The sequence below is a fragment of the Vidua macroura genome, chromosome Z (genome assembly GCF_024509145.1).
Source record: "Vidua macroura isolate BioBank_ID:100142 chromosome Z, ASM2450914v1, whole genome shotgun sequence".
In the NCBI taxonomy this organism is placed as follows: domain Eukaryota; kingdom Metazoa; phylum Chordata; class Aves; order Passeriformes; family Viduidae; genus Vidua; species Vidua macroura.
In genome coordinates, this window is record NC_071611.1 from 58,367,250 (window position 1) to 58,388,092 (window position 20,843).

At 43.2% G+C, this 20,843-nt stretch overlaps 2 protein-coding genes across 7 annotated transcripts; one reads left to right on the forward strand and one right to left on the reverse strand.

Moving 5' to 3' along the window:
• The first annotated feature begins 5,519 nt into the window (after positions 1-5,519).
• Positions 5,520-11,799, forward strand: LSM5 (LSM5 homolog, U6 small nuclear RNA and mRNA degradation associated). 5 transcript variants are annotated; one of them, XM_054004418.1, is made up of 7 exons: positions 5,520-5,653; positions 6,116-6,211; positions 6,439-6,466; positions 7,075-7,147; positions 8,106-8,132; positions 10,251-10,332; positions 11,607-11,799. In XM_054004418.1, the coding sequence occupies exons 1-7, from the start codon at positions 5,608-5,610 to the stop codon at positions 11,651-11,653; spliced, it is 399 nt and encodes a 132-aa protein (XP_053860393.1). In that variant the 5' UTR covers positions 5,520-5,607; the 3' UTR covers positions 11,654-11,799. The 5 variants fall into 5 exon arrangements, with proteins under 5 accessions (XP_053860393.1, XP_053860395.1, XP_053860397.1 ...); XM_054004420.1 differs by lacking the exon at positions 10,251-10,332 and having other exon boundaries at positions 8,106-8,155; positions 11,607-11,694; XM_054004422.1 differs by lacking the exon at positions 10,251-10,332 and having other exon boundaries at positions 11,607-11,673.
• On the reverse strand, positions 10,779-20,811 carry LOC128822643 (AT-rich interactive domain-containing protein 4B-like). Of its 2 annotated transcripts, none has more exons than XM_054004409.1 (7): positions 20,673-20,811; positions 20,234-20,540; positions 19,018-19,128; positions 18,205-18,294; positions 17,602-17,745; positions 11,675-11,726; positions 10,779-10,972 (listed from the first exon to the last, which is right to left on the reverse strand). In XM_054004409.1, exons 1-7 carry the CDS (start codon positions 20,685-20,687, stop codon positions 10,921-10,923), a joined length of 771 nt encoding a protein of 256 aa, XP_053860384.1. In that variant the 5' UTR covers positions 20,688-20,811; the 3' UTR covers positions 10,779-10,920. The 2 variants fall into 2 exon arrangements, with proteins under 2 accessions (XP_053860384.1, XP_053860383.1); XM_054004408.1 differs by having other exon boundaries at positions 10,779-10,975.
• Positions 20,812-20,843: the final 32 nt, after the last annotated feature.

A 20,843-nucleotide genomic window follows, 5' to 3' on the forward strand; every position in this document is an offset into this window, starting at 1 on the left:
AAAGCATTTAATTGCAGATGCCAGGAATTATTCGGGACCTACTGCATGTTTTCACATTAATTCTGACCATCCTGGACCAGCACTCACTACACTCACCATAAATCCTGACAATAGCACATGGAAAAAAAATCCAATTAAGTACAAAATGAAATAGAAATATTGAACTTCTGACAGTCATACAGGTAAAATTCCATACAGGGAAGGATGACTGATCTAGGGCAGGAAGTGCTAATAGGTGCATTGGTAACTCATCTTCTTTACTAATGCATAAAGAAAACCAGTGTCTGTGAGTGATAGGAACCAGGTTCTGCATTGGAAGGTATTCAGAAATTACAGTCTTGGCGTGTCTTGCTGTAAAGTGAGAATTTCAACATCTGAAATCACTACAGAAACTATATTTCTGCCTTTCCATTTACTGGCAGACCAAACAGTGCATTGTAGCAAGGAGATCCCTGCTTGGTGAATACTGTCACTTGACACTCTCACTGCCTTTGGATGTTTGGATAGGGAAAGCTCTGATGGGCTTTTACCATATTCAAATAGTGATAATTATACACCCCTTCATCTTTGTCATACCTGTGGTGCATACTGATAACAGCCTAAATTCCCTTAGACCAAAAGTAGTTCTGAAGTCATAACAAAAGCCCCGGGAGAGTGAGGCTAGCCTGGCACTTAAGCTGACTAGATGTGCCTTCTCCTCTTGAGGCCCTACTCCCTCCTCAGGACATCTATGCATTTCATGGCACACAGAACCATCTACTTTCCCTGAACTCCTAGGAATATGTCAAGATAAAAACAGGGATCATTTGGATGACTAAATCATACCTCCTAGAGATGCATCAGCCACGAAATGAGTATTTATGCAGGAAGGGCTCAAAGAACATCCTCCAGCCACTACAGCTTCAGCACTCAATAGCAAGCAAATGGCCTGTCATTAAAACACAAGCTCACAAGTCTCAATGAAGATTCCCCAGTCAGTAGTCCACTGGAAAACCTTTAGCAGATCTGAAACAAAGGTCAGTGACGGAAAATAAAGTTGAAAGAATGAAATTCTGAAAGACCCAGAGCCATTGCACCCCTAGACTTGCTCACTTCGGTCACTGTTAGACCCGTGCTGGAAATAGCAGACCCAACACAGCTCTGCACACAGATCCACAACTCCATGCTTTCAAACTTTTTCTGGCTATCCTTCAGAGATTTTCACAGTCTTTGAATCAACCAGATGTGGACACCTAGATGGTGGTACAAGATGGGCAGAAGAAACAGGGGCATTTGAACGGGTATTTCCTTTCCTCATGATAAACACTAGTTCCTTTTATTGTGGATTTGGAGCAACAAAGGTTCTTTTTTCCCCATTCTGCAGACTAGGCAGTGGATCTGAGGAGGGCAAATCCTTCTGTCTCAAGTTCCTCATTGAACTTGTGGAAATAATTCCAAGGTAATGCTTGAGTTGGGCTATGGAACAAGACTGTCTCAACTCATCACAACTTCCAGATTCCAGGACAGCATGGAAACCCTCCTACCCACCTTGTGAAACCTAATAACGCATAGTCTTGTTCTTGTTTATGCTTTCAGCCCACCTAGGCCTGCATGGCTGGTATCATGGATTAAATCACTGGGAAGTGGAAGTGGAGGCACATGGTGGCCAGGGAAGACGGAGAGGGAGAAGGGAAGTGGAGCAGTTTGCTTCCCAGCACTTTGGTGTGCCTGCAGGAATGTGGAGTATCTGAGTCCATGGTGATTGATGATGGTTCAAAACTCTTGCACAGTGTCTAGTTCTAGCCTTGACGTGTAGTTGTAGAGGTTGAAACACAGTCTAAATGACAGAAGACAGCACTGGACAACCTGTCTGAGCGTGGTGCTGCACCCCAGGGATGCCTTAAGGAAGCGCAGGTAGCTGCTCCTTAATTCCAGCTCCTCAAAAGAAACCATTGATTTAGAAAGTTTATTTTTAGTATGTTTTAGTATGTTTAGTATGTTTCCCTTCCAATTTGGTTGATTTGGCTGACTGGCTGTCCCATCTTCTGATTTCCCTTCACATCTTCATTTCCAAAAACTGCTTACAGGTGTGAAAGAAACAACCAGTCTTTGGTTTCTAACATTAGTACTGCAGGACAGCAAGTGGATGCAAAGAGTGATCTGCTATTTTTTCTGCCAACACTGAGAAACTTTCAAGGACAGAAACTGTTGCTAGATGGCTTATGCAACAAGGTCTGCGAGATAACACAATGTGACAGCAAACTCCTGAAGCTGAGTAGCTGGGTACTCTGAGCCTATCTTTTCACTTTCTAGACCAATAAATAATACTTCTGTGCTTTACCAGGCACTCTGAGTAAAGACAGGATTCCATAGTTTTTATGTAGCTATGACTTTGAGTTCCACATGTGTTCCCTTGCCCTTTCCCCTAAGAATAAGTGTATATATTGAAGTTGGCTTGGGCATTTCAAAACTACAGTGCCCTTGCCATAGTTTTGCCTGCCCTGTGGCTGGGCTGCAAGACTTCTGCTGTGAGATTATTGCACTGCATTTGGGACCCAACTGGAAGATAATGTGTTTCCATGTCAGTAGCCTAAAGAGAAAGACTTCAGTGTCATTCTAGAAAGTGGAGAAGGACAGCGAACAGATCAATCTGGCAGTTTTGTGTAGAGTGGCTGGGCAAATGGAGAACACAGGTAAGTATAGGCAGTGTAGAGGCTGCAAGGCCAGATCTTTCCCAGACCCAGGCAGAAGTAAAGGACAGCAACTGAGCAGCACTGGGAACCTCAAACAGGGAAAATGCTGTGGCCATTTGCACCAGGTAAGGTGTGGAGCTGAAGGGACAGGACAACATAAGGTAAATTAGCTAAATTGGCAGAACTACAGAAGTTCAGTCAGCAGAAGATTTTCACAGATGGCACACTCAGGCATTCAAGAAGGCAGAAATTCCCCCACAGGTCAGCATCGCAGGAGTTGGGATTACTTCACGAGGGATAGTTTCCTACTGGTGGCTATGGGGCAAGAATCTGCTGCTTGTGTGGAGAGGATATTTGTTTTCTCAGCTGGAGACCTTTCCAAATGGCAGCAGCAGAGAGAAATGCAGACACCTTCAGGAGAGTTGCAGGGCAGTAGCAGTCCTCTGAAACTTACGATGTCCTCAGGCTGTCCAAGTTTCCTAGGCAAGAGAGCAAAGATTGCAGTGCACCTTGGAGGAGCAAGGAGCATAAAGAACAGCAAGGAGCAACTTGATGCTGTCAGAAAATTCTGTTACAGACCTGGTTACCTGTGCTTTTAATTTAAAAAAAAATTAAAAGCAAATTAAATGAAATTAAATGAGAGGCAGCTGCTGGGCACAAAGGCAGTAGGCTTTGTGCAACACCAAGATGAGAGGCTCCAGGGTCACAAATTGGTATTTTGATCCAACTTTGTTCCATCGATGGTGGTCAATGGAAGGGGCCAAGTTTCAGCTGAGGATGAGGATGTTGCACTCTATGCGACACTGTCAACTGCATGCATGAAGACAGGAATACACAGAAATCCAGAGTCTTAGTGCCCAAATGAGATGCAGAAAACAAGGACTTAGGTTCATGGAGCACTAGGAAGCCTTCTGGGGCAAGAGGAGTCTGAACAAGAGGAAAAGGCTGCACTTTGATCTTATTGAAGTAAGGCTTTTGGCCCTAAAAATTCAAAGGCTCCCACAGGAATATTTAAAGTAGAAGCTGGGGGAAAGCAAATAGACACAGAATAGCATGTAGTGTAGACTCATGTGATGTTAAAAAGTGGATTCATCTAGGGTTCAATGCCTCTTGGGAAATACCAGAAAGAAAATGAAAATAAAAATTGCAATGAGTAAGGACAGCAAGCAACTTCTAATGCCAGTTCATTTTCACATGTAAAATTAAATGTTGGTGTCAGGGCAAAACTGGCATATCCTTGCATGGAGCCTGGAGAAAGAAGTTAGTGATGCTGAAATGGTTACCTTCAAACAACAATGGCCATTGCAAGAGCTGGGATATGGATGATCAGTGGGATTCAGTGTTACCTTGCTGACAGTTTCGTGGCAAGGAAGGAGTCAGTGCCCTCCCTCCCCTCTGCAAAGCTGTGGCCAATGCCCTCCTACCTCCCAGTGCCAACAGAATACTCCCATGCCTACTGAGTGTTCTTCTGCTCCTAGCAGAGTACTGCCTGGGCCTTCACAGCCCATTGCCACTGACACAACTCCTGTGATGCCAGCTGGTGCCTCCACATGCCCACCTCTAGTGAGTCAATGGATAAATGTGGGGAATGAAAATCTGTACATAAAACAGTGGGGCCAGCAGCAGCAGGCAGTGATTGTCCCCCTGTGCTCAGCACTGGTGAGGCCACACTTTGGTCCTGTGTTCAGCTGTGGGCCTGTTACCAAAAGTCAGTAAAAATGAAAACTCCTTAACATTAATGTAGCTTAAGAAGCCAGCATTCTTTATTCAGCTGAATGCATGAGGGGACAGGTCCTCCAAAATCTTATTCATGCTGAGTACAGAGAAAGCTCTAGTTGATATACTGTATTACATACATATTGATAGGATTTCCTAGAAGAAACATATATATGAAAATAATTTCTCTGAAGTCATTAATATATGTTCCCTCCCCTCTCTCCATGTGTTCTGTCCTGAGGGTCTCTTCGGTGATCCCTGGTGGTCAGGGACACCAAAGTTGTAGCTGATGGCCTAGTGAACTGGTAAAAGTTGGCACAACTGGGCTGGCTGCTTTCCCATTCTTCTTCCTACAGAATAAGCATTGCGCAGTTCCATAGGTCAATGGTTTTTGAAGAATAAGCATTGTATTAACCCACCCATTGTGCGAACAATTCTTCATCTGGCAACAGGCCCCTCTCTGCAAGAAGGATATTGAGGTGCTGGAGTGAGTCCAGAGAAGGGCAACAGAGCTGATGAAAGGACTGGAACTCAAGTTCCCTGAGGAGATGCTGAGGGAGCTGAGTTGTTTAGTGTCAAGAAAAGGAAACTTGGGGAACTTAACACTCTTTACACCTGCCCAAAAGCAGGTTGTAGACGGGCAGGGGTTGGTCTCTTTCTCCCAGGTAGCAAGTACAGGACAAGAGGACAGCCTCAAGCTGTGCTGGGGAGGTTTAGGTTAGACATTAGAAAGAATTTCTTCACAGAAAAGCTGCCCAAGAGGATGGTAAAGTCAGCGTCCCTGGAGTAGTATAAGGAAAGAATGGATGTGGCACTGAGTGCTATGTTTTGGCTGACATGGTGGGATTAATGGGGCCGGCCTCGGTCATCTCAGAGACCTCTTCCAACCTGCCTGCTTCCGTGATGTTCTAGCAGCTGAGCCACTACAGCACACACTACACAGCCCGCAGTCCTGGCGCGGGGGCACATCAGTAATGGCGGCAGCCCCGCCGGCGCTGCTCGCCTGGGCCGGCAGGACGAGAAGGAAGGGGGAAAAGAGGGGGCTTCTTTCAACTCTCCTCTCTACGTGGAAGCAGCGCAGAGCGGGACTCCTGAGACACGCCGACACCGCGACCAGAGCACGGGCGGCCCTGCGGCCGCAGCGGGGCGGTGCGGCTGCCGGCCCTGCCCTTCCCGCTGTGGGCGGTGGCGGCGGCCATTGGCCAGGGCCGGTTCCGACATGGCGGCGAGCGCGGTGTCCAACCCGTCCCAGCTCCTGCCACTCGGTAACGATGGGGGATTCCCGGGGCCCCCAGTCGGGGCCTGGCCCGGGGTCCCTCTCCGGGGGGCTGCGGTGGCTGCGGGCCCCTCTGGGGAGCCGAGCTGCCCCGGCGCCTGGCGGGAAGCGGAGGGGCGGGAGCGGCGGGGCCCGCGCGCGGCCCGGGAGGATATCGGGGTCTGGGGCCAGTGGAAAAGAGGGGCGGGAGTAGGGGATAGGTGTGGGGGTGTTGGGGTCTGGGGGGTGAGGTGAGGTGTGGGGCTATGGGAGTGTCTGAAGGAGGCCAGTGGGAGTGGGGATGGGTGTAAGGATGTCGGGGCGGGGGGGGAGCTGGTTGGTGTGGGAGAGTGGAGGGGGAGTGTGTAAGGTTGTGTGGAATGTGTCTCTGTTTGTGTAAAAAACAGAAGAAAAACCCGTAAGGCACGAAAGACTTGCTTTGTAGAACCTATGCTTTTCTGTGTATCTACAGAACTTGTGGACAAGTGCATCGGTTCACGCATTCACATCGTGATGAAGAGCGACAAAGAAATCGTTGGGACACTTCTAGGATTTGATGACTTCGTCAGTATCCTTTGATGGACATTTAAGGCTGTCTGATTTGTGCTATGGCCTAAGTAATGTGTAGCTCTTGAGAGTTTTGAGTTCACTGAATAGAACCTTTTCATATGGATCGGTTGTATTCTGCTATTTTCAACTTTAAGGCAAAATCGCATTTTGGCATAAAATGAAAATAGCATTAAATAGTCTAGCTTTAAAATCTGGGCCTTATTTTCCTTGAAAGTGGATTTTCAGATATGGTGCTGGAAGATGTTACAGAATTGTAAGTATGTTTTCTGCCTCTTGTTGCTATTTAATGTTTGGTTCACTGAGACAAAATACTATGTAAGGTCTGCTAGAAAAATGTTTTTACATTTATGGAATAATTACCAGCTGACTAGTTTAACATTGGACTTGAAACTATAGAAGGTGATCTGTTTAGGACAGCCATGTAATAGAGTAGCTATTGCATGGCTTATACTTGTATGGGGATTGTATTTGTAGTCTTAATTTTGCATGGGTTGTGTGAGAAACTTTCCAGTAGTAAATTTTGTTTTTACACTTCTTTAAGACCTAGGCAAAGATTCAGCAACGTAGCCAACTTAAATATTTTTACTTTATCATATCATGTTGATATGTCATATTCAAGAAATTGTCAAACTTTAGAGGGTGAATACACATCTCCATGTGCTGAGTAGAAGAGACCTTTTCAGTTAGCTTTCTGTACCTAGGTGCTTCATTTATCAAGATCATGCTGCAGTGTAGCTGATTTATTTGTGAGTTCCAACAATGGTCACCTTAATGCAGAGATTTCTGTTGGTTCTGTGGTCGAATCTGGAGTCATTGTCCTTGGTTCTGTGTTCTTACTTACTCTTTCTAACGCTCCTTCAGTGAGATCACACCTGAGGGCAGAAGAATCACAAAGCTGGACCAGATTCTGCTCAATGGAAATAACATAACTATGGTGAGTCATCAGAGGCTGCATGTGTTGACTTTCTGTGCCTGTAAATCGACTGGTGATTGTATTCAACTCCTTTAAGCTGAGCTTTCCTGGCAGTTCCGTTACATCAGGAAGTTTCAAGTAGCTTATCTGCATAGCTGGCCACAAAGCCTGGACTTCCAATACAAGGGCATTCCTAATTTTGTGGGAAGAGGAGGGCTCAAGTGGAAAGATTTGAGTCTAAGTTGGCTCTGTATGAATGAGGAATTGTCTCCGTTGTGTTGTTTTACCTATCTTGCACTTCTCCATTGTGTGTCGGAGCAGGTGCCATCCTGTGTTAATTTCTAAGCCTTTTTTCTGCTTTGGTTATGGTTCTGCATGTTGAAAGGACAGCATATGTTCTGACTCCTTGTATGGGGTGAAGTTCCTACCATCCAGTTATGCTGGGGGTGTGTTGCCCTTGAAAAAGAACCTGGTGAATTTTCAGCAAGACATAGATACATGTCTGCATTAGATATCGTGTCTCTTCTGGGGACGTATCTTCCCCATGGAGGAAGTCCATGCTTTAGACTTTTATTTTGATCCCAAAACCAGTGAAGATCTCTTTAGAAGTGCTCAGCTGATAATGAAAAAAATATCAGTAAAAGTAGTGGTTAATGTTTTTTTTTCCTCGTGTTTTTCCTTTTGTGGTTTTTTTTTTCTGTTCTTCAATTCTTTACTTCCTTCACAAGGAGGTGCTATGCTGATTTACTCCCTGCCGCCTTTTTGGTTTGTGCATCTCTGGCAATAACTGACTTCCTCTGTTGGGAGAGTCAAAAAGCCACTTTTGTGGTCTAGCATGAAGTCTCTTAAAATGTTTGTTGTAAAGTCCTAAAATGTTGTAATGTCCTGAAATGTTTGTTGTAAAGTACAAGCTATCATGTATGGGTTTGTGAAGCTTAACTCTATGGCACTAATGCAAAAATGTCTTACTCTTTTATAGCTGGTTCCTGGAGGAGAAGGACCTGAAGTATGAAGACATGATATTCAAATGTACTTTATATATATATGCAAAATCTAAATAGAGATTTTGGGGTAGAAATGTGTTTGGGTATGGATCGTTTGTTTGCTTTACTTACACACTTGACATTTTACAAAAGACAACTCTTTAGGAAAGGTGCTGGTGGTAATGTTGACTTTGTAAGTTGAAATCATGACTTTCTTGTAAAGACCCCTGAACCTCTTCTGAATAAAATGCTTTTTCTTTGTTGGTTACTGTGTTCTGTTAGGTGAGTACACAAGTTTGATAATTTTATAACTACTTGATGGAGTAGAAAAATGACAGTTGTGTTTTGGTTGCCATCAGTCTTCATTTTTTCTACATCTGTTGCATTTGTTTCTGGCCCAAGTCTATATAGTACACAGGTCATGAGGCAGGATGTTAATGTGCTTTGGCATATAGGCAGATACTGTGCTGGATGTTTTGTTCAAAGTCTGTGTAATTGGAAACCATGTGGCAGAGTTCTGTAGAGTTCTGAAAGCCCTTCAGACTGGGTGCATCTGTTTGATGCTCAGCAGCCTTTGGTTCTGCTGGCCTTGAGGTTCAACTTGTGTGGACCATTTTGCTTGGCAGATATGCTTCCATACAGCCAAGGCCCTGCAATGGCATTTGGCAAGTAAGAACAGACAGACCTGACCTGTTTCATGCTCTGGGGCTAAAAATTTCCAAGGCTGGTGTTCAAACTTCTCACTGGTGTCAGGGATGACTCTGCTTTCACCACTTGATGATGTTGTGTATACTCTAATTGGGAGGTGCCTGTGGCTGCTTGCATAGTTTGGAGCACTCATTTTAGAGTAAACAGGAGTCTTGTGTCTCCATCTGTTCTCCTGTGATATAAAAGTGTGACAGATATTGCAGGCTACTATTTTAGGATAATTTCTGTAAGTAATTGCTGTTTTGGTATGATGCCATGCTCCCAGTGCAGCTTATGCTTCCATAGTACACCTCTCAGCTGGCTTCTATATGTAAATGTCTTTGGAGAGGAATCACAGATGCCTGCTTGTCACTGTAGACAAGGTGGGTGCAGCATGGGCTCATGTGGACAGGGCGTGCTTTTCCTTCCCATCACCAGAAGAAAGAAGAGTTGAAGAAGGGGGCTCAAGAGCAAGATTCTGCAAGGAAGCTGCTGTACTGGATCTTTCTGCCTGGCTTAATCTGACAGAAAAGCTGCCTTCTTCTAGCTAGCTGGGTGTGAGCTCCCAAAGCAGTGAGAACCTCTTGCTGTAGCCTGTTAAAAGAGAGAGGGAATCCCTCCTCTCTCACAGGGAGAGTGCAGCTTCTGGCTCATGTGTTCTGAATAAGTCATCTGTGATTGCAGTGTTTAGATTGTGTCCTGGCAATCTATACCATTACTCTTTGAGCATGTTTGGTTTTTTCCTTTCTGTCTCCATTTCTTCTTCCAGCTTTTTTTTAATACATGCATTAAAAAAAGATAAATTTTTTTAGACTTAGATTTAATTGAAGCATCATCTGTGGGTGTTTGCGTCAAACACTTTCTTTCCTAGAAATAAGTTGAGTTTTCACAAAAAATGAGAACACTTCAAAGACTTCTAGTCAAGGCAGAACTACTGTGTTGGGTTATTGTAGAATAAAATTTTGGTTTTGTTCCAGTGTATGCACGTGATTTCTATTTCACTCCGTTTTGGAAATAGTCACATTTCTGAGAGAAGGAGAGTAGATCTAGACTCAAAAGCAGCTTTTACTCTTGACAGCACAAACATCTTGTTCTCTCAGGAGTTTGTTGCCTTGAAAAAGCCCAAACAACTTGGTACTGCCTCAGTTCTTGCTTGATTGGCTGTGTTTTGTTCCATTCACTCCAGAAGGAGTGCTAAGACTTTTAGGAAGACATTTCAATTCCTGACTCACAGGTCTGCAGAGATCCCTCAAAAGAGTTTATGCATGCAAAACACTGTAAGTCTTTTCTAAGATGAAACATTTTTTCACTGTCAGCTGAGAATACAAAGTATTCCAGGTGGGTCCGGTTTGCTTTGCGTTCATTATTCCCGTAGCCTGTTGCTTTGAAGTGCAGCTAATAAGCTTGTCCATTCAGTAAGTAAGTAGTCATGGTTTTTGTTCTTCCTCCCCTAGAAATCCAAGTGCTTAATCATACTGCACTGTCTTCCTGTGGATGCTGATCTTCTCCAGAATGCTATTCAGGGTGCTACCACATGTAGGTCATTTAAAATAATAACCCTAGACTTCAAAAGATAGAAAACTGAATGAGCCTTTAAGTTTAGGGCAAGGTAACTGCAAGATAAATGCATGTTATGACATGCACAGTGGTGATTCTGTTCAGATTTATGTTTGTGTTGCTTTCTGTTTTTCTTTAGGATAGCACTGGTTGCAGTGATCTTTAGTTCCGCTACCTGGCTATCTGTCTTAGTAAAGGGAAAATTCCCTCCTGCCTACTATTTCAATATACTTGCTCATTCTGGTTTGGGTATAATATCCTCACTGAAATTATTACAATGACTCCTGTCAGTCCCAGGTCACTAGTAATTCTTAACACAGTCAGTGCTTCCAAAGCTTATCATTGTAATTTAGCAGTCTTATCAGTAACATGTAATTTTGCAGGTGTAACAATATTTTGGTTAATTGAACTAGTCAGACACAATGTAAGCAGAGAACACTAGCGTATTTATTCCAATTTTGATTCCAATGAATCTGACCTCAAGACATATGATACAAGGAGTCAGTAAATATTTTCAGGAGCTTGCTTTGACATTTTTGAACTACCATAATGAACAGGAATCAAAATTCAGCTCTGTTTTGACTGGTGCTGCATTAATGGTGGGCCACACTTTTGCTTTCTGCTAAAAGAGAGAATGAATTTGAATTAACCATTTATCAACAGATTCAGCAGCTTGATGTCATTTTCATTAAGATACTATGGTTGGTTAATTAACCTGTTAGAAACAAAATCAGGGATTCAAAAGCTATGCCTTTTTATTTCAGAGGTTCTTGCTTATATTTGTACAATATATTGCATAACTCTCCCTTTTCTGCAAAACTTAATATAGCTTTCATGGCTTTTTTCTATAAACTTTTATAAGCTCACATTCTCTTGAAGCCTTTTAGAAGCTCAAAATAAGCATTACAAATTAAGTATTTGTTGTTTTCACAGAAAAAGTTACAAGAAAACACAAAAATATACCTGTTTAATCTATGATGAAGAAATACTTCAAGCAGATTGAATACAATCTTCATACATCAGTACTTAATACAATTTGTTAGCTGGTTTTTTTATGATGTATTTAATCAAAATTTTAAAATACATTTAAATATGGCAAAGTGCTGTAGTTTTATTCCAATTAATGGGTACTCTGGGTTTACAGACTAACATTTTAAATCTAATTCAAACCTGTAAACATTAGTCAGTATTTGGTTGGGTGGTTGGTTGGGTTTGTGTGCTTCTTTTAATGGATCCTTATATTTTGTTTTCAGTACTGATTAAAAAGAGTGGCCTTCAGCAGCCGTTAACTGCAAAGTGATTTGGCAAGTCCTGCTGTCACCTGCATTCCGCTGGCATTCCATTTGGTGAAGAACTTGATGTGGCAGCAGCCCCTGCACAGGAAGAGGAAAACACAGGTTATAAGGATTTATAAATAAGTAGATAAAATGTTTTTCCATTCAGTAAGCACTGGTATATTGTCATGATTTAGGAATGTTACTCCTCAGTTCAGTGCCCCACTGAGGCTCTCCCAAACTGTACACAGGTTTTGACCATGCCAGAGGTTGATGCACGGTAAGGAATATGATACCTACTCAATACTGTAATCTCTGGCCCAGGGGTCTCTGAGACTACTTTTGAAATTAATCCCATTGTCTGACTCAGCTCTTTCTGGGGTTCCATGTCACCACAGGCTTTGCTTTTCAAGACTCGAGATGGTGTTCGGGCACAGGGTACCCCTGTCAGCACATAGCACTTGCCTTTGCAGGTTTGTGGGAGTGCAGTCTAACTAGCCAGGCCTCCCTATATTTATATTTTGAGCATTGTTCCCCATACCACAGAAGCTTTACTTGGCCTGCTTGATTGCAGTGCATGTTTCAAAGCTAAGGATAATCTGGGAAATAGTGTCCATGGTTAACCCACCCCTCAGTCATGAGCCTTTAACCCACCCCTCAGTCATGAGCCTATCTGTATTGTTCCATCTCTCTTCTCTGATTACCTGAAGCCTTATGGGCCCAATGAGCCAGAAATAATTCACCCTTATGTTGCCAGTTCAGACCCACCTGAGACACTTTAATCTTGGCAACCCAATCTACCTGTCCATTGTTGTAATGTTCGTCAGTAGCCCAATTCACAGGTGCATGTGCATCTATGTGATGGGATTTTCTACCCAAGCAATGATGTCTTCTCAAACTTTAGCAGCCCAGATGGGTTTACCTCTCTGCTGCTAATTTATCTTTTTCCGTTGATCCAGCCACCCCTACAGAGCATTTGGTACTGTTCAGTGTCAGTGTAGAGGTAGGGTCCTGGCCATTTCTCTTGTTTAGTGATATCTAAAGCCATCTGGATGGCTTTCAGCTCTGCAAATTGACTTGATCCACCTTGTCCTGCAGTTGCTTCTGTAACTTGCCATGCAGTACTCCAAATAGCAGCTTCCCATTTTTGATTTATCCCCAAGATATGGCAGGAACTGTCAATGATGAGGGCATTTTCCTTATATGGTGGTGCCTCCTCAGCACATCACCTCAGCACAACACCACAGAGGAGGTCCTCCTCCTCTGATCATAGTCCAAAATATTTGGCTTCCTTGATTTCTAAGATCCCTGGGTGATTGGTATTTCCCTATTTGAGCCTGCTGTGTGATCAGCATTACTCACTTACTCCATGTAGCATCAGTGCCATAATGTGTGGCAGGGACTTTCCCTTTGAACATCCTGCCCAGCACTGGCAGTCAGGGTGCCAGGAGGAGCTGTGCTTTGGTGCCAATCACTCCCAAAGCAGCTCAAACCCTTCATAAGCTGCCAGGATCTCTTTATCAGGTGGGGTGTAACACACCTTAGATCTCTTGTATCTCTAAGTCTGGAACCCAACTGGTCATCCTGAAGTCTCCCTGGGTTCTTTTTGCCAGAGACTCCAGGAAAGACCACTCTCCCTATCTGCAGTGTAAAGCAAAATTTTCACATGCACTCCTATCCTGACTGGCCCAAAGGTTACTGCATGAAGAATCTTCTGTTTAGATCATTAAAAAGCCTGTTATTGCTCAGGACGCCACTTGAAATTGTTCTTCCATATATAGAGAGGATTTACAATCTGACCACAATCTCTAATATGCATCCTCCAGAAACCTGCAGTGGTTAGGAAAACCTGTGCTTGCATCTTGCTCGTTGGTGGGGACATAGCTGCTTGTTTGTTTACCACATCTATTGGAATCTGATGGCATTCCCTTTTGCCATTTTACTTCTAAAAGCTGAATTTCCTGGGCAGGTCCCGTGAGTTTGCTTTGCTTTACGGCAAAACCAGCCTTCAGGAGGATCTGGATTATTTTCTCCCCTTTCTCAAGAACTTCCTTTGCTGTGTTGCCCCATACAATATAATTGATGTACTGCAAGTGTTCTGGAGCCTCACCCTTTTCTAGTGCAGCCTGGATCAGCCCATGGCAAATAGTGGGGCTGTGTTTTCACCACTGGGGCAACAGTCTATTTTCAGTCTCCGCTCTCCATTGGACTTTACACATTGGCCATAATGTATAATGACTACTAAAGGGTCAGCAAATCTTGCTGACCACTCCCTGGCTCTCCTGATCTCAAATCATCTCCTGCATGGGGGTCAAATAGTCCTGGTTGGTGTGATATTGCTGACACTGCACTGTTGTAGTAGCCATCAGCACCTGTTGTTCTTCAACCCTCAGGAGTCCCACAGCAGAAGGGTCCTCTGAGAGACCAGGCAAGATCATCCTTGAGAAAATACCTTTCCCTCACACTTGACAAGAACTGTCTCCAGAGGCTGAGAGTTTCTGTGCTCTTCCCAATCCTCTTGTCAATGCCCATATTCCAGGACAGAGATCCCAGCTGCTTGGCTTCACTGCCATCCAGTATCATATCATGGGCCACAACATCCCAGAATTAGACCAGCCAGGTCACCAGGAGCTCTCCTGACTAGCGGTTAAAATCTATTTGTATATCTCACAGCTCACCTGGGGATTGGGATTGGGTGATTATCTCTGGCCCTGCCTCTTCCTCCTGTTTTGAGGGCTCTACTTCCTCTTCATTCCTCATGAAGTGAACTGATTACATGCTGGATTTCTTTTTCTGTATAGGATTGACTGCTACTGGCAGGGGTTGCTCCTCTGGTTCAGCAGCAGTTTGAGTGGCCATGGTGCTGGTTGGTCTACTTTCTTTCTCCTTCTCCTGGGGGTAATGTCTGCTGTTGAGCAGTGTCCAGTAAACAGTAGCCAGGACAGAACATGTTGCATAAGTTCATGCCTCTCTGGAGCTACTACAGCATTTTTCTTTGAAATATTTCATCACTTTTACAGGTTCCTGTAGTTGTTCATGGGTGAACTGCTAAACCATTGGAGAAGTCCTCCCAACACTGGCTCATGTCCTCCTACATTCCATGCCATTCATTACTATCCCACTTCAGGGCAGATCTCTGAATAACCTCCCTAGATATCTTTCTTGACTCTAAATATGGTGTGCATTGCACTGAAACCTAGCAGACCTGGCAACATGAACATACTTTCCTTAACATCTAAAGGGAATTCAGAATTCTTAAAAACTGTTGTAATAGGCTGAAGGGGGAAAAGGGGGTGAAAGGCTGCGGAAAACCATTCTCCTTCTCCCCCCCCCCCCCATAGACTGGATACTTTTAATAATGGACTCCCCCAAGGGTGGTGCCTTAGTTAAGGGTGGTAGAGCAATACTGAATACACATCCCAAATGACCCTTGATATTATCACGTTATCAGCTGATATCAGACAGTGCAACAGAGCAATCCTGATCCCTCTTCATGCTCCGAAAAAGAGAAACACGATGGGCACACAGATGGGCATATATGGAAACGTATTGAGTTTCTATAGGCCAGATTTTTGTACTGGGGGGCTACAGGGATGGCTTCTGTGAGAGGCTGCTGGAGCCTTCCTCACTGTCTGGCAGAGCCAATGCCAACTAGATCCAGGACAGGTGTGTCACTAGCCAAAGCTGGGCCAATCAGAAATTATGATAATGCCTCTGTGACAAAATATTTAAGAAGAAGGGAAAAAAGAGTTATTGCACAGATGTAACTGTGGCCAGAGAAGAGCAGAAGAGTATTTGAGAGGAACAACTCTGTAGACACCAAGGTAAGTGGGGAGTTGAGATCCACCTGCAGTCTATGGAGAGGAGCCACACTCAGGTGAATGCTGAGAAGAGGCTGTGAAATCATGGGAGGCCTGTGCTGAAGCAGGCTCCTGGCAGGGACCTGCAGACCCGTGGAGAGAGGAACCCATGCTGGAGCAGGTTTCCTGGTAGGACTTGTGACCCTTTGGGGGACCCATGCTGGAGCAGCCTGTTCTTGAAGCGCATGGTGAAAGAGTAATCCCTGTTGCAGCAGTTTGTGAAGAACTGTTGCTGATGGGATAAACTCACACTGGAGAAGTTAATGGAGAACTGTCTCCAGCAATATGGACCCCATGTTCGAGCAGGAGAAGGACACCTCTCCCTGAGCAGCAGCAGAAACACACAATGAACTGATTGTCCATCCTCTATCTCCCTGTGATGCTGAAGGGGAGGAGGTAGAGCTGAGAAGGAGGAAGAGGTAGGGGGAAGGTGTTTTTGTTTTATTTCTTGTTATCCTCTGATTTTGTTAGTAATAAATTCAGTTAATGTCCCTAATTCTAGCTGGTTTTGCCTGTGACAGTATTTGGTGAGTGATCTCTCCTGGTCCTCAGTTCATGAACCCTTTGTTATATTTTCTCTCCCCTGTCTAGCTGTAGAGGGGGTGATAGAGAGGCTTTGGTGGGTGTCTGGCATCCAGTCAGAGTCAGCCCACCACGGGATTAGGTAGCACATGCACATGAGTAGACCAAGCAGCATTGTGACCAGTGGCTTGTACCTAATACAACTAATGTTTAGATCAAATTATTTCCAGCTCACACTGGGCAGATCTGTTATTATCTCAACCATTCAAGCCCTATACTAGGAGGCAAACAAGGCTGTTGTGGTTTAGGAATGGTACTTCCCAGTTCAATGTCCCCACTGAGACTTCACCAAACGACACACTGTTCTCTCTTGCTCCCCCACACTGCTGCAGTGTGCTGGAGAGGAGAATTGGAGGCATGAAAAGTACTGGTCATTGGTTAAGATAAGAACAACTTACTTGAAACAGCAATGAGATATAAAACCAAATGATAAGAGCAATACTAGTGTCAGAGGGTATAAGAAAAGAAACAATTCATGTGTAAAAACCCCCCAGATAACAGACAATATTAGCTCCCTCTGCCACATTTTCTTGACTGGAAGAACTCTTTCTCTCCAGAACAAAGTCCCTTTCCTCTGCTCCAGTGATATAAGGTGGTGTGGAATAACCTAGCCATGCTTCCTCCTGCCTACTGCAAAAGATTAACCCTGTCCTGGACAAAATGAGGACATATATACTGACTTCAGTATTTAACGCCTAGTGATGAAAAAATAAAACCTCTTTCCCCCAGTTTTGGCATTGTTGCCCCTTAAAGCCCTGACTGATAAACCATGCAGATCAGAGCTCATTCCTGACCCACCAACAAGTCAGCTATTCTCTTTCTTTCCTCTGGGAGTCGGCACAGATAGGACCTTGTCCCACCACTGAATCTGTACCTCCTCTGGCAACCAAGTAGCAACTGCAGTTCTCTTGCAATGGCTGCAGCCATACAATCTTAGTGTGATTTCACCTGTTCTTCATGTACTCAGTGAACTCTTAAATGCATGTATGAATAAGACATAGAGAAAATTATCCTTTTAACACTCTTAGCAGAAGGCACACTAGAACATTTTCTGCAGCAAGATGTGGCAGCTTCAGAAAAATGAGACATTTTATTGATTATCTCCCTTACACTCTTGAAATAAATCCCTAATCCTAAGTGGAAAGCACTAAGTAGGCACACAGGCAATGCTACAGGAAATGTATCTAACTTGACAAAAAAATGAGCAGTTATTGAAAACCATACTTTGTTTGCTGCTTAGAAGAGTTTATTTTTCATATATTGTTTCCTGTATAAAATAGTTCTGCCTTAACAGAATTAACTGGATTGACTGCCTTGTTAATGTTTCTCCCCTTACATCATCATTGGGTATCTGATCTGGACCTTCTAAAGGTCATAAAATAACTGTATCCAGTGTTTTCAGAAAAACAGCAAGCTTAAACACACTCCTAACAGCAGTAATCTCCCTAAAGATTACCCAGCTCTTGTTAAAACCTTAGTAACATGACATGCAAGTTAGCTGTCTAAAAGTAGATTTTAGTTCCCGCACTTACTTTCCAGCTTTTTTTTCTTTAAATGCTTTGTCCGGTCAATGGCAGCCAACTCAGCTTTCAGCAACCGGTAGCGTTTCTGGATTTCCTGCATTTTTTCTTGGAGAATTGTTATGCACTCAGTGCTACTCAAATTTTGCAAGTCAGCTGCAAGTTAAACAATTTCTGTTAATTATTGCATTGCAGCAGTACCCAAGCCTTCTGAATTTTGATGAAGGGGGGAGAGGTACTCAAATCTTAGTGATGTGCTTTGAGGTAGCAGGCAGCAAAGCTGAGAAACAGCAACTGCTGTTTATTATCACTACCTTGACTGACACAAACACACTGAAACTTCTTCTTACAAGAAATACTAAACAAGTCCTGGTTCATTATGGCAAAATGGAAAGGGAAGATTTAAAGATTAATAAACTTAGAGGGGGAACAAGAAACAGAGAACAAAGAGTAAAACAGCAAGAAAGGAAAACTATCAGGATATATGACAAAATTAAGCAAACTGGGGATGGAGTGATTTTAGAGGTAAAAAATCCTCAAAACCAGAAAATTCCAAAAGTCTTCTTAAAGTATATTGCAAGACCACAAGAAGCATGTTTCAAAGAAGATACTTACACACTTGAAAACTCCATTTGCAGCCTTTGGGCAAATGATTATCATGTTCTTTTAGATCAGACTCCCTCTCTCCACTTTGCTCACATTTTCCTGTGGAAAACAAAGCAACTTTCCCACCCAACCCAAGGTTTACCAGGAGGTGTCTCACTCTAACACGACAGAATCCATCCTGGTGTAGCAGCTTGGCACACAGCTCTCTGCACCACGGATGCCCGTGTACAGGACCGCAAACCTGGTCTGTAATGGTGCCCCTCTAATTCTGGCATGCTGGGAAAGGGATTCCTTGCACTGGAAACACTGGCCAGTTAGTTGTTGTGCACGTAGACTCAAGTCTGTTCTGTGGATTTATGGGAACCAAAGTCCTACAGACATAAAAGGTTGATAAAAGTAGGAGACCGTGGCTCCACAATCCATCCCAAAAACTGGAAGTTATTTAACTGAATGTGTGTGTGCAGGAACATAAGGAGGTAGGATAGGGACACACTTCTTGGAAGGAGATTCTTGAATATGATCCAGCTGCTCAAGGTTTGTATAGCCATAATCCACTCTACTCTCCAACTGGATCACAACAGCAGATTGCTTTAGAATCAGGGCCATAAATAAATTGCCTGCATCAGAAAATAAGGCAAAGAGGCACTGTAATGTGCTCATGTAGGTGCCAAAATTACTACTTATGGAGCTATATCATCTTTAAAAGACTTTGCAAGACTGATTATTACATCCTAGTTCCTATTCACCTTTTTTAATATTCATTTCAAACAAATGACATGGTACTTTCACATATTTTATTTCACACTGAGCTGCTGTACTTACTACTTTTATTCTTCTTTTTGATGTTCAGAGATGTTTTGAGGCTTGTTTTCTGCTTTTTGGAGGAACTGTCTCTTCCCTGAGCATTTTGAAGGTTTTTTTGGCCTCTAAACACTAAAAAGGAGGAAAAAGATCCCAAAAAGTAGAAACAGAAATAACAACAACAATTAAAAAAAGCCTGCATTTCTCTGTGTTTTTCTCAAAGTATGTACATCTGTGATTAACAAAACAAGAGGGATATATTTATTGAGAGCTGTCTATTGACCTCTTCCAAACTCTCAGCTTTGTTGAACAAAACACATTTTATTGCTTTCTTTTAAAACAATATTTCCAGATGAATTATAGTAACACACTTTAAGGGCATTTGAGGAAATTCAGTTAATTGTTAACTGAAATCTCTTGCAATGAAAAAAACAATTCTGTCATCTCAGGAGTTTAGTCGGACAAGCATTTACTTCCTCAGTGTTAAAATTTTTCAGGCACTACAGCACAGTGAAAGCACCTGTATTTTTGACAAAATAGAGATGCAAAAGAGTCAGTCACTTTCACAAAAAAGCTTTTGGATCCTGCCTTGCCAACAGTTAAAATGCAGGCAGCAGTACACTGACATCATGTGCACAAGTGTTGGCTGTGTCTATTATCCTCTTCTCTCTGGTGGTCTCAGGATGAATCTCAAAATCACATGAATGTAAAACCCAGCTAAGAAGGTCAATGTTTGATATCAGCTTAACTTCCATTTTTCAGAACATTAACTTCACAAGAGGCAATGGTTGCCCAAACATGCATAACTGGCACTTTCTCCCCCAAATTAAATAGCTTACAGAGAATAAAGTTTTATGCATGAAAAAACATCTTCTACTTGTAAGCTGGGCACTCAAAATGCTTTCATCTTGCTATAATAAATATTCCTTACACAAGGTATTACAGATTGTTCTGGGCCTTTCTTGTCAGGTCCAGTATAAATCATCATTCTTATATACTTTTTTCCTCATTGAAACCATCACAATTACTAACAAAAGGCCGAGAAACTTCCTGGTAGTTGTATTTTTTTCACTAGATGATTACACCATTTCCACTCATTTGAAGTAGACAGTAGGCTACTATTTCCTACAAAAATTCACTTCCCGGCAGCAAAACCATAACAGAATGAAGATACATAAGCAATGGTAAAATGAGAGTTGCTTAGGTTGAAGACAGCTCTTTTTACCCTTTCTCTTACCATTTTCAGCATGCTCTGTCTCTGATTGATTACCACTATTGGAGCTGACATTGGCATCAAAACCTTTTGAAGAAATGTTTTGGTGAGACTGGAGACCTTGCATCTGCCCTGCAGTATTCTGTGCCTCTGCCATGCCACCCGTTTCACTTGTGATGCTTTGTATCCCTTCTTGATTTGGTGGCAGACTCTCAGAGACAGTGGATTGATAGTTACTGTACTCTGCTACAGCTACAGTGGAAGGTGACTCAAGAGTTGGAGCACTATTTTGCACTAAAAACTCTTCTTCCTTCTCTCCATTAGTTTTATTCTAGGTGAAAGAAGAGATGAAAAACCTTTCTCATTTGAGCAGTTACAAGATTGCCATCTTAAAATTATGCAGTGCTTACAATCTCGATGTGTAGAGGAAAGCTCTCGTCTTCATTTAAAAGACTACAAGTACCTTCCTACAGTCCATGCTGAGACCTTTCTAGTGAAGACACGAACTTTGTCAGCACCCAAACAGATGTGAAAGCAAACACAGCCTGTGCTGTAGAAGCAGTGGGACCGCAGGGTGACAGGCACAGCGCAGCAGCCGTTGGGCAGTTTGTGGCCGTTGGGCAGTTTGGCAGTT